Source organism: Nesoenas mayeri, assembly GCF_963082525.1.
Source record: "Nesoenas mayeri genome assembly, chromosome: 13".
Classification (NCBI taxonomy): domain Eukaryota; kingdom Metazoa; phylum Chordata; class Aves; order Columbiformes; family Columbidae; genus Nesoenas; species Nesoenas mayeri.
Window position 1 is genome coordinate 12791945 of NC_137550.1, and position 26777 is coordinate 12818721.

Genomic DNA, 26777 nt, shown 5'->3' on the forward strand with positions numbered 1-26777 from the left:
TCAGTATCTCATTAGCCATGAATGGAAGTGGAGAAGCCAATTTGAAAATCACTGTCTGATCCAGCTTCTGAGGGACTCTGTCTTCTGCATCCTGGCCTGCTGCTCTTTATTTCAGTTCTACTCCATTTCTGTGCTTTGGGTTTCTCTTCACCATTGGAAGATGATAGCTAATAAATTCACCCATTCCACTAGTACCTTTTCTTCTGAGAAGGCTCAGACCTGATCGCTCATTCTCTTTGCTAGGAAGCAGAAGAAACTTCACTAACTTCACTAACTTCAGTGTGTTTCTACTGGAAGAAGTGTCCTGCTCTCTATATTCACATCGTAATCAAAGAAGCCAGGCTTCAAGATCTGTAGTGTTATTATTTTTGAAAAGAAATGATAAAAGGAAGAGAGAGAAGAGAAAGGGAAAGGGAAAGGGAAAGGGAAAGGGAAAGGGAGGAAAGAAAGGAAAGGAAAGGAAAGGAAAGGAAAGGAAAGGAAAGGAAAGGAAAGGAAAGGAAAGGAAAGGAAAGGACAGTTGCATATAAGTAACAAAATACTGCTACTGTAAAGAAGTGCATCCCACTTACCCAGAATAAATGGTACATGTCACTTGATTATACACTTGACCAGTGACAACGGTGATTACATCTGCTGGGTCGAAATCTATTTAGGTATCTTTGTCACCCTGGCAGCTGTAAGTGGGTGGAGGCTTCTACCAAAGTCATATGAATCTGGGGTGACAGTCCCAAATGACAGAGCTGTGCTGTTAGGAACATGGTGGGTGGTGCCTTTTCTCCTCAGTCAACACTATATCCGCACCCAGCATGGAGTTCGGAAGATAAAACGCAGCAGGTGCTGCCAGGGACCCACCTCTGACCAGGAGCCGCGTGTGCTGCTCCAGCGTGTCGGTGCTGTTGTGCTGGTTCTGGGCTCTGCACTTGTAGAGGCCGCTTTGTTCCTTCGTGACGTTCGTAATGACCAATGTCAACGAAATGGAATAGTTGTCGGTTTTCTCGATGAGCGCATCGCTGCGGGCCGGCTCCAAGGAGGGGTGATACCAGGCCAGCTGGCTGTAGATGTACCTGGAGGCCCGGCATGTCAGCCGGACATCGTTCCCCACTATGGTTGTGACTTGGGGCTCTGCTTGCAACCCAGACGGCACATCTAGGAGGAAGAGAAAACATGTTTGCAATTAAGTCACAACTGAGAAAATCTTGAGCTGCCCGTTTGCATTTCGATGGTCATATTTCAAAGAACAGCCATAACGGAATGAGGCAATTTTAATGAGACCCACATTTGCATGTGCAAACAGTGCTTGTGAATTGGGTAAGTGAATGCGCCTCTTGTGTCCCAGCGCTGACCTGTGGTAATTTGGCTCTCAGCATTCTGATCATTACATTTTCAAGCAATAAATTGAAAATTTATATATAGAAGTAGTTAATGGACTAAGAGAGTTTAGTGAAGAGGCTGCTATCCAGCTAGACAAATGTATTTCTGTGCTCTTCTCTTTCTATCTGCAATCAGTGCTTGAAAGCATAATTGCGTAAGAGAAAGGAACCTATTCCCATTTCTCAGAAGTAACACTCTCTTTCTTCACCACTGAACAATCTTCCCAGTTCTCTCTTATTTCAGCTATGCCAATATTTATTTTCATCACATGTGCCTTGGTGGATATTTACTTGATCACTGAATGGATTAACTGATCTAATGATGTATAAGTCCTTGAGCCCTTTATATTTAGCAGAGAAATACTCCGAGGCATAAGTCCAATCTATCCGCAAAAGACTGAGCTGTTTCTTGCTATATTTTTAGTAACTTTTCACTCCAGAAAAAAAGTCAATTTTCCTGAAGTGGCGAACTGAATCCATTTGAAGACAAGACACATTCCTATTGCTGCCAGAGACCTACAATTAAATTGTGTCTGAAAGGTGTTCTTTTCCCTTTTTATTCTCTTAGTTTCAGTGATCTATCCACCCAGCAGACTTGAGCAAAAGTGCATTGATAACCACAGTGACCTGGAATTATTCTTCTGCCTGTTAAGTCAGGATTTTCAAGCAGCCAAGAGTTATGAGGAAGCCCTTATAAAACGTACCAGATGTGGTACAGGGATGGGACAGTTTAGGAGGACTTGCTCTGGATTGCCTTCTGAACATTGAACAGTGTTTGCAATAAATCTGATGGATTATTGCTTCAATACCGAGCTGTTAGTAAGATGCTTTCTCAAGCTAGGATGAAATGGATGGTACTTGGGGAAGGACAGGAGTTAAAGGGGAGCAAGTATCCATTGCACTTGCAATCTGACAAGTTCCACATGGGAGCTGGAAGTTGGCCAGGGCCTCACGCTGCAAACTCCGGCAAAAAGTTCTGCCGAAGCTTTAGTTGAGCATAAATAGCGAGACTGTTGAAATAACCAATCTGCCTTATAATAAACCATATATTACATAAAATACAGAGCCCTGAAGGAGCTTTCAGATATGATGAAAAGTCTCTCTTCTTCACAAGTCATCTGGAATAGAACCAATAAGCTTTGCTTCATGTTTTTTAAAGACTGGCATCAGGAATGTTTTACAAAAGATCCAAAAAGAGAAGAGACCCCTCAGGCCACAGCTGTGGAAATTATTATTTTTCTTTTCTTTCCTTTTCATGAACTTTCCGTTTGCTTTACACAGTGTTTTTGTTAGGCTCAGTTGCTTAGTGCTAGCTGTACGCTCAAACTGACGTGTGGAATACACCCATCCTTCACATCTGATGCCCTGGGATTCCAACATGTCAAGATCATGCTTATCAAAAACAGGGGAAAGACTGAGGCCAGCAGAACTTCTCTAAACAGGAAGAATTAAGGTCCAGTAAAAACACGGGGCTGTGGCATGAGCAGCATCTCTCCTGAATCTGTCAAACCAAAATAGGGAAAAAGTGCCCTTTTGACTTGCCTTTTTCTTAGTTTCTCTTCTAAGCATTTGCTGCTTGCTCTGGCAAGAGTCGTAGTGCTGAGCTAGATGGAACTTTGGTTAGACTCAGTTCTTTAGTGAGCCGTCCTGAGATCCCTCCAGCCTGCGTTATGCTTGATCCCAAGTGCTGGGTCTCAGTGAAAATATAAAGGGATTCCAGGTAAAGTGATGAGGTGGGAGTTTGGTCACATTAGCTGAGGTAAACCGCAGTGAACCCCTGCAAATCTGCGGGGCAAGCTAAACCTGGGCCTTCAGTAGTTAGACTGGCAGCCCCACTTGCAATTTCTTCTGCCTCTTTCCTTCAGCAGAATTTCTTCTTACAACTTGCAGTCCCATTTATTTTGCCGGGTGAGTCTCTCCCAATGACTGGGAGAGAAATCAATTCAAACACTTCTACATCTCCTAAGGTAAAGCACAACCTTGTGCACAGGGTGACAGCACGGGCTGGAGCGCCTTGAGATCCCTGACACGCTGGTGCAAATGCCCTATTAATTCGATGTCTTAATTCCAAGCCTAAATTGTGAAGGACGCTTTATAGTTTTGCCTTGATACCAGACTTCACCAGTGCGGAGTTTTTCCTACCGACTTAACATTCTGGGAGCAGAGGCTTGGCTTGTTTTTCTTATCATTTCTTCTACTGACATTTTTTATTTAGCATTTGGAATATTTTTAGCTGGAACCTGTGCTATTCTCTTCCATCTTGTTAGCCTTTCAAGAAGCTCTTTCAGCTCCAATAGAATATTCATTGATTTTCATTACAGTGGAAAGAGAAAGAGAGGAAAAACAAGTCTCTCTTGCTCTCCTCTCTCTTTTCTCCTCCTACCTGGATTATCTGGGGAGGAACTGCACTTTTGAGAGCACATTATAAGTCAGTTCATCTCTTAGACTACTTTGCTTACACAATCTTGAACCTGAGCAGTCATTAACTTCCTCTCTCTGAACAGATACAGTGTTTTATAAGACTCCTAATAAGTTGGCTAAAAGAATGCACCATGGGGCCTTTTCTCTTTTATCAGCAGTCACCAAACATTTGTCTTTCATATTGTATTACAGTGTAGTAGCTGCAAATTTCACTCTCGACTGTGCGGGATTCCATGGCAGAATAGGGAAATGAGCCATTGGGGGAAGGTAAAAAGTCAGCATAAATCAAAAGAAAGTCTGGCTCCGTTTGTATTTACAAGGAATTAATTGGTTTTAATTTCCTGTGCTTTGCACAATAATCTGCGTAATTCAAACCTTCTGCTTCGTCCCAGATTCCATCCCGGTGCCTGTCAGGGTGGGGGGGTTGCCATCAGGAATAAGCATGGAGGGAGAGTGAGAAAAAGAAAGGGTGAGCCCTACCATGCGAAACAGCACAGAGCTTTTCATAAATCCTGTAAACATGTCAGCAATAACCAAATTGAAAGTGGCAAGCAGTTGTACAACAGCCCCGTTCATCATTGTTCCAGTATCTGATAGCAGTTTTTTATCTCATGTTTGAAATATAATACTTTCTTTCTGGTAGAAATCTTTAACTCAATTTTTCAGAGTTGCTTTTGCAATCAGATAAGCCCTTGAAAAAGGCCTTTTGTTATTATTTGTTATTCTTATCATAATTCATTTATATTCCAAGAACATTCAAAGGTTTCATATGGGTGGGATCCCATTCTGTTGTATATAGTACAATCACACAAAGGCTAGAATTTGATTTACTGTGGACCTACAGTAATATACCTTTGCCCTTTCCAAGGTGCAGACCAGAGATTAGAAGGTAAATAATACTTGCTAGTGGCTGAGAATACCTCCAGGAGACATCAGGTCAGCTTTTCCCTGCCCTAGGAAGGCTGCAGTCTGTCTTGGGTGTCCTTTGGTGTGTAACCAGTGGGCGACAATGACACGTGGCAGCTCTGAGCATCCGATGGCTCATCCACATTGCCCATGACAAAATAGTCATCTGACTTAAATGAGGACACGGGTGTCAAAAACGAGGTAGGCAAGATAGGCAGGAGACAGATTTTGTTTCAGCAAGAAGCGGTAAAAATGATTTACACAAAATAAAAATACTGGAATAAGAGTCAGGCCAGGGCACAATGAATAACACTGCTGTTATATTGCATTGCTGTGGGAGTTTCTGCTGCCAGGAGCAGGTTTAGGAGACGTTCAACGGGACACAGACAGTCAGGACATCTGCAGAAAGAGCTCAGAGAGGTGTCAGGGCTGACAGTGAATGGTAAGATTTCTCATCTCATTGGACCCCTTATATGGTTTGATTTCAGCATGATCTCGGAATCCTGTTGACCCTTCAGTGAAATGAATTCTGCTGGCAAAGAAATGATTTAAAAATAGATAGCAGTGCTATTTCTGGTGTCCGTGGGAGTTTTCATGGGGGCTCTGCAGTGGGAGAACAAAATGACTGTTGACATTATTCCATTGGGATAAATACATTTTTCTGAAATGAGTGTGGTGGTGATGAAGCAGCAGACTGGAGTAAGACATGTCCCCAAAGAGCAGGGGCAGCCCAGACACCACCTGATGAAGTTTCCCTGTCACAGCACCATGTCCTGACCAAACATTTTGCTCCTGACCTACCGGAACAGGTTTTTGAGGGAAAAAGAGAGTTTAGCCTCTGTATCACCTTCAGATTTCTTACCAGGGAGAAGTTAAAGAAGCTCAATTCAACCAAAATGTTTGACAGCAGTTCAGGATCCACCAGCTTGTTTGTTGGTAGGAGATAATGGGAGATCAGCTCTTAAAAATCAACAAATTGCTGAATTAGCTGTAGAATCCCACAACAAGCAGCTTGCAGAGAAGAGAGCACTGTGAAGTGCTAGCAACATTTGCTAGATGTCCTCAAGGCCCACACATCGCTCGTGTGCTCTCAGTCTCTAACTCAGGCTTTATCTCAGCTTTTAGGTTCAATCTGCATAAAATGAATCAGCCTAGCAATTGTAAAGCGCCCTGCTCAGAACCCGATGCTTTTGGACTTCTCTGGTTTGGTACCTCCCGAACTGTCCCTGAATGTCCCTCCAACAGGGAGATCAGAGGCAACTCCTGGTGCGAGTAACTTGGCAGTCGCTTGACCTCCTCCATGTGCACCCAGTAGAAGACACTGGGTTTTATCTGTGGGGCAGACAGAGCAGCTCTTAGAGCAGCTGGAGTAACACGCATCGCTCAGCAGAGGAGCATCACGTAAAAATAAACCGGCAGGAGGTCACTCTGCTGCTTTTTTACCACTGCAACATGACCTACTTTAGGAGCGGGATGGACACATGTAGAAAGATTTCATTTCTAATCCATAAACAGCACTATTTTTAAACACGGCACTTATAAAAGTCAGTCATGCTCATCCAGCATCTGCCTCTTCCCCAAAGCGGCACAGGCTCTCACAGTCTTTTCTTCACAGCCGAGAATATATCTATCTTGCCAAGCCCTATTCACCTCCTGGTCTGTTTTGGTGAAAACATTTCCACCATAACCACTGCCAGAAATTTTGTCAAGTGAATCATTTCCTTCATAATTAAAATTGCATGATTAAAACATTTGTGTCTCACAACATTGCTAGATTGTTCTCAAAGAAAAAATCTGAACTATTAGCCCACTGTGGGGTAAAAAACCCTACATAACTTTATTATTAAAATAAAAAACATAGTTGTGAAAGGTGCATGGATCGATCTAACCCTTTGAATCTGACCTTATGGTAGTTGCTTATTTAGTTGCTGTGGCATTAATTTTGGTCACCAAGTGTTACAAAGTCCTGTGAATAGCTTGGGAACATGAGGCTTTGAGTAACCCATCCAAACATAATAGCTGGCAGATTTCAGAGCAGAAACAAACCCACGTGAAGACTCAACACTTGGAAGTGGTGAAGTGTCAAATTAATAGTTGGTCTTCAGCCTGCCTTGGACATCTTGAGGACGTCTTAGGTCTAAGCTGTATCTGCCAAAAATGCACCTTGGAGGGCTTTTCCTAAGTAAATAAGAGTTAGGGCTTTAGAAAATATCTTTTGGAGGCTTAAACCCTTTTCTATCTCCATTGGGCATTGGGATAGTACAAAGATGATGTAAATGAAGGTAAAATCTTTCCCCCATACGGCACCAGCTTCGTTATTGTTGGATGACATTTTTCATATTAGCAGTTCTGTGTAATAAGAGTGGTAAGAATGTTTAGTGAGCCCTTTCTTGGTTAGTCGAATTGAAATGTTCTGAATTACTTTAGAGCAACAGGGTCAGACAGCAGGGGACACAAGAGAAGCAGAGGAGAGCAGAGCGCTGCCATGAGCGAGCATCGCCCTCCGGACTTGCTTCGTGGGGAGGAAACCAAGTAGTGAGAGTCAGACGTTTACCTTCCAGGACACTTCTGCACTCTTGGTTCTAAAAATTGTTATTTTGATGCAGATTTACCAGCCAACATCCACTCACCCAGAAAGTGAGCACAGAAATGGTTCCGTTTGTTCTGGTGAAGCACTTGAAAAAGGCTGTCCCTCGACTCTTCTCTTGTTTTTTTTTTTAAACTCCCATTTCTCCTAAAAGCATTATGTAGGGCTTGATCTCACTGCTAAAGAATTTCAGTGTTGAAAGGTTAAGCAGATATTTGTTTGGATTTGTGTTCTTTGCAGAAATATCATGTCCACCTCCTCCCTCCTCAAAGGGCACTGCAAAGGCTAATTGCTCAGGCAGGGATCCAGTGCCACAACAACTCCCAGTGATACCAGCCCTGGATTAGGTCTCAATATCGGCCTTACTCACCTTTGCTGACTTAATTGGAGACCAACCATTCTCTTGAGTGAGGGAGAAGACTCCAAAGAATTTAGCTTTTGCTGGAGGTTACGTGAGGACAGCGCTCACGTGTCATGAGAGTTGCACTAAGGCAGAGGCAGCATCAAGGCCTGCATCTGCAGCTCAACAAGGGCAAAAGGGGCATCAGCTCTGCTGTCAAAATCATGTCAAACCCTGCGTTCCACTGACACAGGACCCAGCCTTGTGTGTGGTGAAGAGCCTGAGAGTGCAAGCACAACTTGTGGGATTCCCAGAAGTTTTAATGGGCGCTCACCAGCCATATAGAACTTTAAGGTAACTCAGATCATCAGCATCTGGCTTTTGTGTGATTTCTCTCATGTTCTTTACCTGAGACGTAGAACTCAATGCTCCTCTCTTCTTCACCGATCTTGTTTGAAGCCACACAGTAGTAGATTCCTGACGCACTGCTGTTTTCCATAGTTATTGTGCTCACAATCTGCCAAGCAAACAGAGAACAAGTAAAGGCTTTGCATGCGGTGTAGGCTTAGCAGACAGGCTTGAGAGTAGTGGATAAGTCTGTGTTTTATAGGAGAAAAACAGTTCACAAAGGAGCTTCTAGTAATGAGTGAAGCTCAAAAACAGACAAGTGCATCTGTTAGGTTTTTGGTCTGTCATCTCACATCAGCGCAGCCCAGTTAATTCTCTTCTCTCCTCATTCTTAAACCTTCCCCTTCTTTTCTTTCTGTCTCCCCAGTGAAAAACAGGGTTCCCCTTTGACACACCGCCAAGGTCTTTGTGTGACAGTATCAGCAAAAAGCTAAAGATTCATCTAATCTGGAAGATTCATCTAAGATGCTGGAAACGCAGTCCCACATCCACCTGTTTTCTGCTTTTCAGTCCTAGTTTCTGTGGGTAACAGGACACCCACATTTGCATGGGAAGTAGGTCATTCCTATGGATCTGGTATAAAGACTATTGTGCTTGGAAGCCCCTTGATTCTATAACCCTTCCTGACAGCCTTAACCAGAACTTGGGCGGTAAGTCAGGGAGCTCTGCAGAAGCAGAAATGCAGAAAGAAAGGGAGAATGGTGAGGGAGAAGGAAGGAAGACTTGTCCTGAGCTTCACCACAGAGAAAAAGGAAGCGGTTCAGTTACTCATGGGGCTTGAACTTGAACTCATCCTTAAGAACTTGTGTGTCTTAAACATGCTAAGCCTTCCGTGTAGGGACTTCTTAATGAGGAGCCAGCCGTATGGCACTCCCCTGTCCCTGTCATGATGCAACATCACCAGCTCATGGAGCACTGTCCACAGGTCATGGCTTTAATTATTTCTAGTACTTTCCTTAGGCTGTGAGCAAGAAAGCAGGGTCTAACACACCAAGACAGAGATGTTCTTGCAAGATTACTTCGCATCCCCCGCAGCCATTCACCTGAGGAACTCTGAGCTCTCACATTTGGAACAAATATCACTTTCTTTGCCGTCATCTCAAAGGACTTTGAGAATCAAAACTTATAACACCCTCTGGCCCTTTGTCCTTATCTCCAGAGAGTGCTTTGAAGTGCACAAAAGCATCTCTGGACTTTCTTTTTAATATCCTAAACTAAACTCACACAAGACATTCCTTGACTCTTCATAAAGCTGCACCATGAATGTATCTATAGCTGTGTGGGATGTATTTTCAGAGAGATACTTAAGATTTTCTGAGCTTTGGCACTTTAAATCCCATAGGGAAATGAATTTCAAAGGTTTTGATCCCATGTGCATTTTACATTCTAATGGGGCACATTTTCCTTTTCACCTTGGCAGAATAACCAGTAAATGGAAAAGTATCTTCTTATCATGGGCACTAAACATAGAAATTAACCAATAATAGATACAAACCAAATTTAGGGGTGAAAACAGGAGATGAATAAACCCAGCTCCCTCTGGTGTCCACCAAAGAAAAAGCTGTGCAGTTCTCATTTATTTTTGACATGAAAATAGCTGTAACTTGGCTATAAAATCACCCAGAGGAGCCGTCTGCTCCTCACGCCACAGGTTATGACCAAACGCATGTTCGGAGCGCTGCCCCAACTCTAAGCAGCAGACGCTGCATTTCAAGTTACTGCTGAATCAGGACCAACATCTTTCTTCTCTTGACTACCGCATCTTAGAATTTTATATCTGGGAATAGAAAAAGCCAATATAAATGCATGCGCTGAGGGCAGAAGGGGATAAATTTGGACAGCTGTTTAACAGCTATAAGTCTGGCTAAGTGACAGCTCTAGATGGGAAGTCAAGGATAATGCTGTACAGCCAGTTAAAATCATGAAGGGGAATGTAATTATCCATTTTGGAATATGTCCAGAGTGGCAGGGGTGACATTGTGACTCTTCTAAAATCTGATGCGATGCCTCGAGCTACATTTGGTGGCCCGGAGGTAAATGCGCATATACTCATGGACACACAGATGCCAACATCTCTAACTACATAACTCAAGAGAAGTCTGACATGCTGGTGGAGGAAAAAAGGGCAAAAAGCTATACAGAGGCCTCATCCTCCCTCATCTCAGTTGTGTCTACATGTGAAGGTGAAAAAGATGTTGAAATGATGCTGGAAAGCAATCTGGGGACAAATTCTAGGGAAAAACATTACTGAGGAAAAGTGATGTTCTTATTCATGTGCTCAAAATCACTGTTATGCACTTGCATGCCAGTTTGCTACACACAGGCGATAATGCACTTCACTGTCTTCTCTTAGAACCAGCACCTCCCAGAGTCTTCCGAAATGTGACTTTCAAACCAGCAGCATCCAGCAGAGAAATATATGTGATTTTAGAGCCGGAAATGAAGGATTTTGAATGATTTTCTGGTAATAAGATGAATCCCTTGAGATCATTATGCATCAGCTTTTCACTCTAGCTGTGCTCTTGGGTAAATCCCTGAGACTGGGAGTCCAATTATCTTTCCAGTATCTTAAAGAAAGTTCTCAGTTGCCAAACTAACGTAATCCTGGTTCAGTCCTCAACAAGAGTGATGCTTTGGAGCACACACATGCTATACCAAAGGGCATCCAAATCCTCCTTCTCTCTATGAGACCGCATCGTTTTGTCTTTTACCAAAAGGAACCTGAAAGTAACATTTAGGAAGCCAGCAGTGGTATCTGCTTTTTATGAAGTATTTGTAGATCAAGGAGATCCTATTGAAAAGTAACACCTATTAACCTAGATGTTAAACTCCATGTTATCACAATGCTGATGTTTTGTTAGGTGTTCATCACCTGTTACTGTAGGCAACCTGAGTTCAACAAGCTTGAACATTTGGAATTTGCCTGTACTTGCTCATAGTGGCATGTAGGGATAAGGAAAACATTCTTCTCAATGCCATCCCTATAATTGCAATGCAACCATTTCGAGGAAAGTCTGCAAAAATAAGTTGAATGAGAAAATTTGAACTTGAGCAGCCAAACCTAGGAATCTTTTCCTGTTCTTGACAGTGAAAACTGTTAGCAGACTTCAGCAGACTTGTCTCCCGGTGGAGTGGCACAGTCCCAGCATTTGGGGACCTTTAGTATGGAGTGGAAAATTTCCGAGGGGACAAGCTATTTTGTGTGCTTAGTCCAAGCACCTGGGAAAGTATTTTCCATTGCTGGAATCACAGCCAGGGTAGAAAAGTTTGAGACCTGTTGGCATTTGCTCCATCTAGACTCATGAAATCACAGAAAGACCTTGGCTGCCTGGGACCGCTAGTGGTCTCCTCTGAGCAGGGCTTTCTCCAAAGACCTTTCTCATGCTTCCTACCCAGAAAACTACACCCAGACAGAGCACAGCACTTTCTGCTGAGCCTAAATAATAAATTAAGCTAATAATAAATAATACTACATTCATTAGAAGTTTGGACTTTTTAGTTCACCTTCCACTCTGTGTCTAGTCAAGAGCAGTTCAGCCTGAAGGACACATTAACCCTCACCAATGTACCCCAGCCACATGCACAACCTCTGTGGCTGTTCTGTCCTTAGCTTCTATGCAGACTGCACTGGAACCAATGGTAATTAATACCAAATTATTGGCATGTAACGTCTAGACATCTTCCTAGTGGGAGCTGGGCTGGAATCCTGTGAGTTCCCCGCATACCAAACACTAAACATCCTTCAGACCGGTTTGGATTGCCTGTGTTGAATTTGGAAGTAAAGGGCTCCATTTCCTATTACTTAACCTAAAGGCCACCCAATACTGTGAGCCCAAAGAAGGGATTATTAGCTAATAAATAATTACTATAAAAGAATAAACAAAGTTTAAAACTCAATAAGAAAAGAAATAAAATGACTGATCTCTGAAGAACAGCTATGACAAGTAAATAGACATTGCTGCTGGGAAAACCCATAATGGAATAGTTCAATAAAGTCCATATGTCTTGCACTGTAATGTTCCCAAACTGATAAAAATGAGCTATTTTAGCAGCAGCCAAATAACATTCCACAGCCATCTACCATGAGTGTTTTAAGACATCTTGTAGTAAGGACAGAGCAGCGAGACCTTTTTTTAAGCTGGAGCCAGCATGAATTAATGCATCTTGTTATTCCTTGCTTTCTCTTTCCTTTGTCTAATCTCTCCCTCCAACAGCTTTAGTTAACAATTCTCTCTTTCACTTCGTTAGCTGTATGTGGGCGAGGATGAGGAGTAGAAAAAGTGGGTGGAAAACTTCTCAGCTGTCTAATTCTGGCAGAGCTGGGGTGGAGGTGGCTGGAGGGAGATGGAATTATAGGAACGTCACCAGAGACCCCGCAAAGAAAATATTCAGCTAGCTCCCAATCCATCTACTTGAATGGCACAGAATAACACTTATTTTTATAGCCTGACAATTCTGATCCATGATCTTAGTTCATTCATTCAAAACATGCTAAAGGATGGACTGAGGATAAGCGATAAGAGAAGCCTGGGAGTTGGCTGAGAACTTGCAGGGTTTGCTCTCATCTCTGGCAGCGGGTGCTTCCCTCCCTGTGAAATGACAACAAGCATTGCGTTCCGCAGAGCTGATGGTGGTATGTGCGATGGGGAAAGGTGCTGGACAGGGCAGCAACCCGGGGAAAACTGGAGATTTGAGGTGCCTCTGGGGGAACTGGTATCCACTTGTGGCATGGAGGGACTGATGCCTCTGGCCCTGGGGCAGGTGGGTGGGTGCTGGCTACTCATGAGCAATGACCTCCCCCAGGCTTCTTCCTCACACCCAGGGGTTGCAGGTGAGAAATTTAAGATGGCAAGAAGACAAGGGGACATTCCTTATGTCCCTGCTGCTAGCCAGGCTCTCTCAAGAGACAGTGTAGTAGTCCCTGTGCTCCTGTGCTTGAGTAGAGCCTCAAACATCTGAGAGTGGAAACTCTGTTCACCAGACGCATCCCACTATTCTAATGTAGTCTGTTCGTTCCTTCAGGAGGTTTAAACCTGCCATTTTGGGTCATTTTTTTGAGTGATTGTGAATTTCACCAGCAAAAGAGATGTATGATTTTCATTGCAGGAACATCCACATGGCCAGGCCACTCTCTCATATGTATAGGAAAGGGAGAAAAGAAATGATGAGAAAGCCCCAGTGAGGACTGAACTATGTATGGATTTTGCTGTTCTTTTCTGCTATGTCCTGTTCTCCCGAGCTCAGACCAGTATGTTCAGTTTACTAACAGGAGAGAAAATGAAACAGCAATCCAGCTCCTTGCAACTTGAAGAGGGAAATCAGGCAATTCATGGATGTTTCAGCTGGTGTTAAAAAGCAGTCTGCAGAGGTAGCTACACAGTAGTTTAAATCACAAAATGAAAAGTTCAATATTGACTCAAGCCCACCGGGAACATTAAACTAGTATGATGCAATTGCCTCAACCACTATTTGACCAAAATTCCAGTGAAGTACATCTTAACATTAACAATAACCACATGCTTTTCTTTAGTAATGAGACCCAGCCCTTAGAACACATGAGGGCTGAAATTCACTTCTCTCTCTGTGGAATAAAAATGGAATAATCATTGTGATGAATAAGGCAAGAGACCTCCATTTTACATGCCACCTTCGTCAAATAGATGTCTAAACATCTTGGTGTGATCAAAGATCACGTCAGGCATCAGTGGTCTGCTGGAAAAATCCCTGCATGCTGCCCTGCAAACTAGGTTTTGAGCAAGATTTTGGATCTGGTCATTTCTGGGGGTTGGTTCCCATATTCTTAGCCACTCTAAAAAGTTAATGCATTTTCTCATATGTCGCTGAACCAGCTGAGGATGAACTCCAGGGATGCTGAGAGATCTTAGAGACAAGGTAAATTCCACCTTCTGCTCTGTGACTCCAGCTGTCATTGGACAGGCTCAAATCACACAGGAAAAATAACCAGGCTCAGCTAATCCCAGCTTCATAACACAGTCAGTAAAAGCCACGCTCAGTCAGACTCCAACATCTTTATTATTTCATCTGGCTAGTCAATGCAGATGAATTACTTGCTAAGACATGGTGGGAATGGATTGAGCTGTTTCCTGTCTATTCCATTTCTGGTGGGAATAACGACTGATAAAAACCACGAAAAAGTCTGAAGGCTATGAGTTTTCATCAGTCTCTATTTGAATTATGTTCTGTTATCTAAAGACTCCGCTTAACACAGATTGGACTTCAGAAAGGGGGGAAGGAGAGGAATTGTCTGCTAGTGTAAGCAGGGACACGGTGCTGAAACCTGAGATTCACAAAATCTAGTTTTATTAATTTGAATAATATTTTTTATTATTTTACATCCTGAATAAATCTTAATCAGGATGTAAAAATCGTTAGGAATCACCTCAGAATGTGTTTTCAACCAGTGGATCACCAGGACATTAAAATAATGAGAGACTGGAGACTGCTGCATCTTTTCTTTCTGTGGAAATTTGGCAATAGGGAAAAGCTGGGAAGGCCCTAAGGATGCACCAACATAGACTGAGGATGTGTCACTATCCCTGCATGGGGGACAGCAACCAACAGATGTTTCTTGAGGCACCACAGTTGTGAAACGCTTCCCTTTTATAGGTGGACTAACGTAACTTGAAGGCTGATCAGCAAATAGAAACTAAGCTCTCAGATACCAGATCATATATTTAGATAGACTGTATATATGGAGAGAAACAGTAGCCATGAGAGCTGCAAAACTCTTGTCAGTCCATGCAGCAACCAGAAGGGCTTAGAAAAGGAAGCAACTTTGTAGGTACATGTCACCAACCTCCATTTTTTACAAGTAATTAGCACGTTGTAGTTACTTTTGCCTGAGATCTAAAATTATTAGAGAACACATTAAAAACAGCGCTTAAGGGGCACTATGCCAACTAAATAAATCCAATTTATAAATATCTTCCAGCAAGGGGAAAACTCAGGAATGAAATGCGAACGCTGATGTTCTCCTTCCCAGGCCAACCTCCATGGTTTCAGAGCTCTATTTTAGATTACGATTAGAGCTGGAAAATCTCCATGAGAAAGAGCAGATGGCTAAGGCACTGATCCTGCCAGATGCTGATTTAGTCTGGACCCAATCCAGAAGAGCACTTTAGCTTTGTGCTTAACTTTAAGCATGGGAGGTAGCCCCAGGATTATCCTGTACTTCAAGGTATGTGAGGATATGAACTACAGCATTTAGCACCTTGCAGGATTTGGCGCTAAAGCATCTGGAGCATCTACCTTGAAACCTGTAGCTGCAAAACTGCTCCTAAAGCCACAAACCAGGGTAAAACTACAGTCTGAACCGGACCACACCATCTTCTGCAAGGCATGGCCAGAAATCTCTGAATCTACAGCAGAACAGTGGCAGCGATTCCCCAAGGATTAGCATGGACGTGGGTGAACAGCATCACTCAGCATCACCACAGGTACCAGGGAGGCACTGAATAGATACTTCATAGTTCGTGCGGGAAATGTGCTCCCAGTGCTGTTTGGAAGGGGAAGCAGACAGGGAAGTGTAGAAGGAAGGAGATCTACCCACCTTCACTTGGTAACACGGTGGGCAGCCCATATGGGTAAAGACACGTTGAGACCTCCAGCTGAAGCAGGCAGGTTCACTCTGAAAATCAGGCCAGTCATCTCTGGCCACCATAGTCCTCTTCAATTACACAGTGGTTTCACTCCCGCTACTGGGAGAGCAAGGCTGGGCAGTACAAAGTGCTAAGTGCTAAGCATTGTAATGAACTCAGAGTCCTTATCAGTTGTGTGTGCTTCACAGGACCCCTCTTGCACTGAACTGGTCTTACACTTTCTCAAAACTGAGGGAGACATAGAGGTTTTTGACCTAAAAAGTCTTTGGAGAGTTTTAAACAGGGTATGTGACATCATTACCAGAATCCCAGCATTTATAAACAGCAGAGATCCGAAAATGATCCCAGGGCTGTGGAATTCAAAGCATGCTAACAGCCCGCGGAGCTTGGGAACTGCACGAGAGAGCTCCCCGTGAGCACGGCCTCTCCTCCGGAAAGCCCACTGCTGTTCCCTGACATCATTGCTCAGATTTTCGGCACACATACCTTTCTTTTATCCTCATGCTTTGTGGTTTCGATGCTTCTGATCTTGTTGCCTATGGACATATTCTCCCGAACCACAATTTTTTGCCCATCGGGGTTGCATCTGGAGGTAGAAAAGCAAAGGTGGTGGTCAAGAACAACAACTCACTGCAGGTAACACAGGGGACATTATTAAAGGTAGAGAATGTCATTCTTAGACAATAATCTTAGGTCTTAAAAACTCATAAAATCTGTTGCCGCTGGAGATTGATAATTCTTCATGAAACTACTGTATTCCTTCACTGCAACATTTCAAAATAATTTAAGAAGCACCTTGACAGCGGCAGACAAAGATCACTATATGAGCAGCAAGGAAACATCCCAAACTTTCTGAAGATTGAAAAGAGAAAATACTGGGGAGCTAATTAAATCATGTGAGTTTAGCATGGCTAATATGAGTTACACTCCAGCTCAATGAAGCTGTGCCTCTCTAAGTGCTCTTTTAGCACTTGCAAGGCATTGAAAAATTCAAAATGCCAGTCATTCAAATCCATGGGGAGGTTAATATTGCTGAGTGCGTCTATTTGTCTACTCAGCTTTCCGACATGAAGTGCAGGCTGAGGGAGTAGAATGGATAAATACTGGGATAGGGATAGCAGAAAGCTCCTATAACACTGCATATTCCCCAGAAGATAACCATAACGCACTCAGTTATCAGTCTTCATTTTTGAATTATGGGGAAAGAGCAGTGTGTGTAGCATGTCATGCAGAAATGTATATCTGCACCGAGGCAAAAGTCTTTAACTACAACCCTTGGAATAAATGAGCAGAGACAGAGACACAGGTCCCATTTTTAGCAGCACAAAGGTTTCAGCAAGGCTGGAGCTCCAGGCATCCTGCTGAGGGTGCTGCCAGTTGTACAACTCGAGGAAACCTTTCATTTTAATGTTCCCGGTTCAGCTCAGTCCAGCACGGCTGCGTGTTACAAACTGCGAGTCCATGATGGCCAGTTGGTGAAGTCAGTTCGGTTCCAGAAGTATCTGGGATCGCACCTTGCAGCAGTCAGCACGGTGCACAACACACAAGTGTCCTCACGGTGCTTCCCATGGCCCATGCCAGCGGCCTCGGGGCCCGCCGGAGCAGAACAGGATTATAGGGGGTAAAATTAATACAGACGTCTGCCAGTGATAACCAAGGGCCGATGCTGTAGAAAACTAATCCATAGATCAGCCATGCCTTTGCCAAATCTGCACAAGACGCACAGGTAACACCCTGCATCAAGGGAGGGCTTATAGCACTCAAAAAGCCTAATTAGAAGATGTCTTGAGTGACTTCCTGCAAGGCACAATTCTGTCTTGAGGATGAAAGGAAAAAACTCAAAGGAAGCAAATCACATCACAGCTCTAAGGAACAATGATAGTGCTTTGGGATTCGAAGTGCACTTGTGAGGAGGGAGGAGAGAAAGAGAGAGAGAGAGGAAGTGAGACAACAGAAGGAAACGGGGGCTGTGTCATTTCCCACAGGAATCCTCCTACAGCTTCTGCTGGAAAAAGATAAGGCTGCCCTGGGGGCCAGAAGAGGTAGACGCCACTCTGGAATTGTATTTAAATTGATAAGATCAGAGCACTGGAACAAGGGTTATATGAGGTCTCTTGCCATCAGGTCACTGGTTTGAATCTGGCTTAATTCGGCGTCCAATTCTTTCTCCCTAGACAGAAAGGTCTGGAAAAGATTTCAGGTCATCTCTGTGGCTTTCCTACAGAATACATAGCCTATTTCCTTATGGGGTTTCCATTCTACTCTTGTTACAAGCTTGTGTGCCTTCTGCTGACCTGCGATGCCAGCAGCCCCACCTGAGCCTGCAAATCTCTGCCGTTTCATTCCTGCAGGAGCAGTGTAAGTCCCTAAATGAGGTAGCAGGTTACTTCCCTTGCGGAGGGACACCAGGTCACTTTTTAGACCCAACCTGAGACTAGATCACCTGACATCACTGCAACCACTGCAGCAGAAGAACCTGGGACAGGAGCTGCTCTGTGACTTTTTCCTGTCTCATGGCTCACCATTCACAGCGCTTGGAAAAGCATTGAAATGGTGAGAAAGTGAAGAACCACCCAGCAATTTTCTCTCTTGCTTCCTACATCTGCCTTCAGTTTTTTTATGGATGGAAAAGCTGACTTCAGCCCTCTCATTGCAGGAAGTAGTTGAAGCGCAGTCAGAATTGTTATACATGACTCCTGGGGTACCAGGGGAAGCATTTAGACCTCAGCCAGGACCTCTTTCTATATATCACTCTGCTCATATAACAGCAGGAGCAAAGACAATGTCCACTTGTATAAGGTGAAACTCAAAAGGCATCTTTAACTTGCCTCACTCCTCTCTGATAATTTTGACCCAGTGACTTGTTTCTGTGGCTTCACACCACCGGCTGCCTCCAGACCTCAACAAAAAAGAGCCCTCACTAAGGTGTGAAACCTGTGGCCACCTTTCCCAGCTTCTGCAATGCAGGTGTTGCCACAGGAACCCACGCTCAGTGTGCACTAGTGAAGATAACCCTTATAAGTGGCATAATTTCCATGTGGCAACTACATGAAGCCAATTCTTTAGCAGGTTTGTCTGACAGTAGCTCTTACAGGGGGGAAGAATGTGTCACCTCCACACAGAAAGCACTGATCTGTTTTTTCTTAGTCAGCCACATAGGCTGCATCCAAGAGGTGTACGGAAAGACCTTGGTAAGTCAGAGGGACATTGCTGGTCAAGCTAGAGAAAATTCAAGCCTGATCTTCAGTCACTTTAAACTTATCTGACACAAATCTGATCATATAGAAGGTTCTTGTAGCTCCAAAAAGGTCATACACAGCTGCATGAGATCTTCAGGTGGGAATCACTGCTTGTGATTTTTAACAAAGGTAAATGAGACATACTGGAAAGAAAAACTGTCTCGAAACTACCAAACTATTTTACAACATGTTCATATGTAGGAATGTTCACTTACAGCGTGTCTGTGAGGCTGCAGGGCTGCCACTTCCACTCGATCTTCGGGTCAGGATTGCCGCTTACGGTGCACTTGATTTTGTGTTTGCTTCTTAATTCCACCCGCTCAATCTTATCGAAATCAGTTTCCTTTTCATAGATTTTGGGTCTCTCTAAAGAAGGGGGGGAAAAAAAAAATGAATGAGCAAATATACATCCGTGGTCATGGTCCTGTTTCCATCAAAGATTTTGAAACTTTTGGCTGTGATCAACAAGTGATGATTTAGTGAAGCGACTGAAGTTGTAGGGAAATTACCAGCAGTACTGAAAGCTGGAACAAGGGGATTAGTTGTGGTGTTTCAGAAAATACACTGAAATCCTGCCACATTCATCCTAATAGCTTTCAAATGTTGTTGTGAACCTGCTATCCTTCCGGAAAGTTTATGCCACGAAATGTTGGTCTATGTACTGTGGGCAAAATATAACAGCATTCGATGTCTGGTGGCACCTTCTGAGCCTTATCAAACAGCTGCAATATTGTTACCATTGTGCAGCTTCTCCCCAGGGTTTTGGAAACAAAAAAAATAGTCTTTTTGATCTGAAAACTTTGCTTTTCTGTTTATGTGCAACGTGCACGGGATGCAGGGGTGAAGAAAGCAAGGAAGAAGTGGCGGGGACAAAACGCTTGTAGGATAATGCCAAGAAATTCTCACCACCAGCGAAACCATTCAAAATGTCTCTGCATTACTCACATCTGGAGGGCTTGCAGGATCTCACCCTTGGGCTGGAAATCTCTCAAGAATAAACTTTTGTGTGACACTTTCAGGGCTGCTTGTTGCCAGCAGGAAAGAAATGCTTTGTCCCATCTACTTCCAGCTCCCACGGGAACATGCGAAAATGAGAAATAATGCTAAAAAATCCCCAAAGCGGACTGAACTTTTCCTAACCTCGGAGAAGGGTGGGTTTGAGTTTGGGGTGAAAGCACAGGCTCTTCCCTTATGCAGACAGCTCTGCCCATCCTTAGCCGTATCTCTTTGTCTGCTTCTCATAACAGGAAATCAAACAGATTTATTGGTGGGTCCCTCTGTGGACACCTCCGCACAGCCAAGTGCGGCCGCTTTACGCTGAGGGCTTTTGACAAGTTGGGAAGTGAATGTAGATTAGATTTCTATTTTTCGAGTTAACTTATTTTTTCTGCTGTCAAGGAAGCCCCCAGATATGTAAATATGAGCTACTGCCCACCTCATCAATCTTGAGCCCTTTCCCTCTTTTTTTAATAGCTTTTTTTTCCCTTCCAGCCCTCTGCTCTAATGAGAGGACTGACCAGGCTGATCCCGTGTCTCGGTGGGATCCTCACGTTCCATCTCTCATGGCAGCCAGGTCAGATTCTGAAAGATCTTCTGCCCTCATCATTGCCTGAAAATACATCAGCATTTCCTTCTCTACCGCATGAAAGGAGTATTGGCTGGAGCTGGTTCAGCCATACCCTCACTCCCATGCTACAGTAAAACATCAGCTGCTTTAAAGGACCTTCCTTAGGTCATGATTAACATTTCCCTTGAAAAATCTGAATTATAGGCCTTGTTTGGTTTTGCTCATGTTCCCTTTTGCTTTTTTGATCCCCTTTGGTTGTCTTGTTTCCCCATCTGCCTGCAGATGATGTTCCATCAGGCTCCAGATCTCCACTCCTCACTCCTTCGTCCCCTCAGACCGCGAGAGGGATTGTCTTGTTGTGAAGAAGGTGAGAAGGGAGCAGAGTTAGGGGCTGTCCAGCTCACATCCGGGCTGTAACATGGACACGATTTCCTGCACCGCATCGCTCTGGGTTACGCAACGTACTGCTGAGCAAGTGCTTTCAGATTTGTGAGCAATTCACAGGACAAATTAGTGGGACTAATGTTGGATTTCCTTGGAACTGGCATCTCATTTCCCATCAGTAAATTATTTCTGATCATAAAAATAATTTTGTAAAACTCCCTGGGGAGAGAAGCACATTTTTCATTATCTTGGGCATTTTTCTTTTCAGTGTCAAATCCTGTATTCAGCATGTCTGAACTGACCTCAAAAGTGTGATTTTCAGTTGGAGAAAGAGACTCCAAGTTCAGTCTGAAAGGTTATTCTAGTGTTATATGAAAGGTTACTCAAGTGGTGTCTTTTCTGGGCTGTAAGAACCAAGCTTTACACACCTGGGGAGAGATACAGTATATTTGTGTGGTCTTGTGTGCGTGAAAGCGTATGGGGGGACAAGGTTTGATTACAATCTTTTAATATGAGGAGATTTTTCTATACTCTCGGTGAAATGATGAACATGATCGTCATTTAAATTATCCTTCTACAAAAAAAATAATCATTTTATCTTCATTTAATTCAAATAAGAACATACATGAGTGATGAATGAATTCCTGACTCCAGGATAACTGTGTGGCACTCTGAAGTATTACCTAAAACCTGAAATGAATCAAAATGATTCATCAGTTGACATTATTATTTATGCAATTACTTTCTTAAACTCGAGGGGCTGGCTAAAAATGCCTCCCCATAATTTCTTGTAGAGTGCCTTATAACATGGTTAGTGTGGGTTCGGAGCTAATTAAGGGCACGACTCTCAGAAACTGAAGCACTTTTCTACGTGTCTCCTCTTTTTCCCTGTGGATGTTCTAACAGTGGTCAGTGTCACTCTGCAAACGACTCTTCCTGCTGCGCCAAATCCTATTTACAGAAGTTGCCTCAGTCAGTGATGGAGACAAGTTAATAGGCTTCCGTGGTGGGTTCTGGCCTTTTAGATTTGCTCAGAAGACCATAACTAGATAGTTGGCTCAGTGGCGTCTGCAGCCGTCTCACCTGCAAAAGGCTCTCCACGTCAGCCTGACGAGGAGCTTTTAGTCTAAAGCCAGTGATTATCTAAGGCGCACCTAACAGTGTACTTCTCAGATAACTCTCTCCCTCCTCCAAACACTCCTTTGCTTTCTCTTTCATGTTTGCTTGCTAAGCAACATGGTGGATTATGCACAAGCTCTTGTTTGCTCGTGTTTAGGTGGGAGGTAAAGCTTGGGGTAAGAATCTATTTGTAAGCACTGCTAAAATCCAAGTATATTTCTGGTTGCACCTTAAATGATGCACCTAAAGTGCAGGTTTCATTGAGGCACTTATATTTGCATGTGTACTGCTATTTTTTAAGCATGCAAAAAAAGGTGTTGGGAATACAGAGCTTTAGCAGGCATGAAACTAATGGCAGTTCAGAGGGTGAGCAAGCAAGCGGGCTGGCTCTGTGCAAACTCCACAGTGCTCCGTGCCTGCCCCTGTCCCTGTCCCTGTCCCTGCTCCTGTCCCTGTCCCTACTCCTGTCCCTGTCCCTGTCCCTCCTCCTGCTCCTGCAGGCAGGGTCCTGCTCTCTCCATGTAGCTCTGCAGTAGTGTGGGGAGCCCGACCCACAGCACCCTCAGCTCCCCTTATCTTAAGCTCACTGAACACCTACAGAGCCTTGTCCCCAGCCAGCAGTCACAGAATCACAGAATCCCAGAATGTCAGGGATCGGAAGGGACCTGGAAAGCTCATCCAGTGCAATCCCCCCATGGAGCAGGAACACCCAGATGAGGTTACACAGGAAGGTGTCCAGGCGGGTTGGAATGTCTGCACAGAAGGAGACTCCACAACCTCCCTGGGCAGCCTGGGCCAGGCTCTGCCACCCCCACAGGGAACAAGTTTCTTATCATCTTTAAGTGGAACCTTCTGTGTTCCAGTTTGTACCCCTTGTCCTATCACTGGTTGTCACCCAGAAGAGCCTGGCTCCATCCTCCTGACACTCCCCCTTTCCATATTGATCCCCATGAATGAGTCCCCCCTCAGTGTCCTCTTGTCCAGCTCCAGAGCCCCAGCTCCCTCAGCCTTTCCTCACACGGGAGATGCTCCACTCCCTTCAGCATCTTGGTGGCTGCGCTGGACTCTCTCCAGCAGTTCCCTGTCCTGCTGGAACTGAGGGGCCACAACTGGACACAATATTCCAGGTGTGGTCTCCCCAGGGCAGAGCAGAGGGGCAGGAGAACCTCTCTGACCTACTGACCACCCCCTTCTAACCCACCCCAGGTACCATTGGCCTTCCTGGCCACAAGGACCCAGTGCTGGCTCATGCTCATCCTACTGTCCCCAGGACCCCCAGGTCCCTTTCCCATACACCGCTCTCTCCTGCTTGCTCCAGTAGTGCTGAACTGCAAGACGTCTTTCAGTAACTCCATTCCTGACCTGCTGTACCCCTTGCTATCCCACTGCTCACTTCCCGCTCCCCCCAGCACCGGGATCTGCCGGCTGACTCCCGTCCCTTGGCCATTGCCCTCCCCAGGCAGAGTTTTCTCAAGCAAAAGCCAAACAAACCTTAAAAGCTTTCTGGTCTCTGCCTGCTTTTGGAAGGCGCAATGTTCAGATAGCTTTAAATGTATCGAAATAAATGGGTTTTTGTCCTCGCTGGCTTAAAGTGTGATTGTATCCCCAACTCGCTTTGCAGAGGTGCAATTGCTGGTGTGAGAGCTGACCTGAATAACTAAAGACTTTGCTGCTGCACTGGGAAATGCAATCAAAAAGCAGTTCAGCTTACTGTAAATTTTAAATTGATCAGCATTATGCAAATCTCACCTTACTTCCTAGTGTTATCTTTAGTTTGGGGCATTAGGAGCAAATAATATGTACAAGGATTAGGATATCAACCCTCCGCCATTCCATCTTTTGCATGAGGCTCTTTCTGTCCCTAAGTTCATTGCGGATGTTTCTATGGGGTTACACACTTGTCACCCAAAGGAGCATCCAACTTCAGAGGACAGCACATAGCAAGTTTCCCTGCCTTTTTTAGAGAAATTTTGCTTTACTTTCAGTGACCTCTGACCGAGCTGCTGTTCATGTACCTTCCCCACTACCATTTAAACTGAGTTTCAAATAATCTTTTCACGCAAAGCAGAGTGGTCCAGTGAGGCATTTAGTCTCAGCCTTACACACTTGGCTGGAAATGGGGCTTCATTAAAACTATTGGTAGAAAGGCAACTTATTTTCTATTTATCTTTTCTGTTTCCCAAAAGCAAAAATAATTTGCACTTCAGAATCTTTCATCTGATGTTTGTATGGTACTTAATGGAAATAAAAGCTCTGCAAGTCGAGCTGGGTGAATATTCTGTATGGTAGATAGGAAACTCATTAATACAGGTTTGGACTGGTCAAACAGTATGGGAAAAAGAGGCTGAAATTTCCCCCAATACAGAAACACTTTGTGTTCAGCTTACAAGTGATTTTTATTTTTCTCTTTTGTTGAAAGGAAAAAAGAAATGAGTTAAATGACCTGAAAACAAAACTTTTGTCTCAGGCTGAACAGAACATTGTGTTTGACCCCAGCTGATTTTGTCGGGGTGTTTTTCTTGCTCTCGTTCTGTTTGCTTTTTTGTTTTACTTTGCGCAGCACAAAGCTGCTGTGAAGTGGGTGCACGGCTTTGTCCCCATGGTCCCTCTGAGGAAGCAGATGCCAAGATGAAACAAGTAGCCAAAATCGCTCTGTGAGTCAATACCACAGCCAGGAATAGAGCTAGGGTCACCGATTATCGGTCGCCTGCCTAATCTCCAGCGCACACACCCCGCTGCTCCATTGTAACCCGCTGCTGCGGGCTGGGAACGCCAGCAGGGTGGAAGCAAACAGGAGAGAAACCGTGCGGCTGGGTACGGGATGGATAGAGATTGCGAAGAAACACATGCCACTCCACCTTGTAGGAAAGAAGCTCTTTCCCAATCCAGCACCACCTCAGATCTCTCACTCAACCCTGATACTGGGAATTAAAAAGGGTTTTCTCTCGTCTCTCTCTCCCCATCATATTTTTCGTGGCTCAACAAAAAGCAACCGCGTAACTATGAACTGCTTAATTTTTAGCAGCGCAGGCAGTTTGCAGGGGTTTTTGTCTCTGCCCCCTTTGCCTGCTTTTCAAAAGAGAAAAGCACCAGTTAATCTACCTGCAGGCCTGGCTGGGAGCGAGCATGGAAACCACATGCTGCCTCTTTGCGACTCCCCCACCGCTCTGCTTTTGAAGGGCTGTCAGGGAGAGATTGCTGCTGCAAAGACGTGAGTCAAATGCTTCAGACTTTTCTGGCCAACTCCAGCAGGCCCCCACCTTCCTCTTCCTAAAATTGCTTTGGCTACTTCCAACAAAATGAAAATAGCTCATCCGACTTTTTCATTAGGGGCTCTGCTGGGAGCGCACGGAGCCCAAGCGGAGGCTGGACTGCAAAGCTGCAAGTGGACGAGGTTTGTGTGATGTCAGTGAGAAAATCCTTCATAATTTGCTAATAGTTAGTGTGCCAGGAAGAGCCGCTGCTGTCTGTGCAGCTACATAATTTCTTTTATGTATCTCTCAGAAAAAAAAATCAGTTGTTTCTCCCCTGCCTGTGTCTGATAAATGAGACTTGAAGGAAAGGCTGGAGCACTGTATCTCTTTGCCTTTGCTCTTCTCCGAGCGTCTCCCCACGCAAAGCACCAGCCACAGCCATACTGCCCGTTCCCCGGAGAAGAGCAAAGCAATGGGCTTGGGGGGAGCACATTGCAACAGCGGTTGGATGCAAACAGGCTGTGTTTTATTTGGGGGTTTCTAGTTTGCTTGGCTGGCCCAGAAGGTGGAAAATTAGCTTTTCTATTTTGCCTTTTCTTGAATGGGTCATCCCAGCCCCCTCCAAAGGGCTGTGCAGGAGATGGGTGTGATACACAAAGGAAAAGCAGTGCTGGCAGGATACTGAAGCATGCAGGCAAGGTGAAGGTAGATAATTTTGTATGGCCCTGCTTCTCACATCTGGCTCAGTACTTTAACCTAAACATCAGTTGGTTTGCAGTAATAATAATAAAAAATTCATGTTTCTCACAGTCCAACTTAAGAGGTTTCAGGGGCCCTTCCATGCACAAAAAACTATAGGAGTCTCCCCTCGTTCTTCAACTGGCGTTAGATGAGATCCATCACTCTAAGAGCTCTTTTTCTCTGAACTGGCAAAATCCAAATGTATTAACCTCATCCTGAAGGCTCATTTCCCTCTTTGGACTCTTTCTGGATCTGGTTGAGGTGATGGGGTGTTGTTCACATGGATCACCACATATTTATTAACGTTTATGGAGCTAATTCTCCCTAGTAACAAATGGAGGAATAGCCGGTCACCTGGCTGACATAACAAGGAGCACATGGCAATGCACATGTGAATTCTCTGGGTGCCCCTTTTATTCCGCTCCTTGCCTATGAGAGAGGGAATTCATAAGGAGCCTGTGAATTTCTATGGCTTATGGTAGAGTCTGTTTCTAGCACTTAATCCCGCATTTCTTATAGATCCAACACGAGAGCTTGGGGGATCAAGGACTCTGAGAGGGAATGTGATTTCAATTGACTAGAGCAGCTGGAACCCAAAGCAATATTTGCTGGAAGAGCCTTGAGACAGCAGAGGAGAGAAACCTTGGGACAAAGAAGAAAGACGAATTGGTGGAGGAGGTTATTCATCCCAGTTGTGAATTAACTTCTGCCTCGGTTCAATCTTCGCTCCCACCGTGGTGGTCGGAGCACGCTGACCGCTCCATGAAGGGCTCAGTGAGAACACTGATACATGCAGATGACTTGTGCAAGGGTGAGAATGAAATGCAGCCTGTTCACCCATAAATAGATCGGAGGTTTTTTGTTTGTGTTTTGTTCTGA

The 26777-nt window shown here is 44.4% G+C and overlaps 1 protein-coding gene across 1 annotated transcript in view; it reads right to left on the minus strand.

Annotated features, from left to right (window-relative positions):
* Nucleotides 1–26777, minus strand: part of LOC308045343 (vascular endothelial growth factor receptor kdr-like) — a gene marked incomplete at both ends in the record, with an annotated part of 124908 nt that overhangs the window by 33216 nt on the left and 64915 nt on the right. The window contains 4 exons of the mRNA XM_080352581.1: nt 856–1149; nt 8036–8144; nt 16141–16240; nt 19109–19259. Coding sequence (XP_080208707.1) covers nt 856–1149; nt 8036–8144; nt 16141–16240; nt 19109–19259 — 654 coding nt within the window. The remainder of the gene's footprint in view (nt 1–855; nt 1150–8035; nt 8145–16140; nt 16241–19108; nt 19260–26777) is intronic.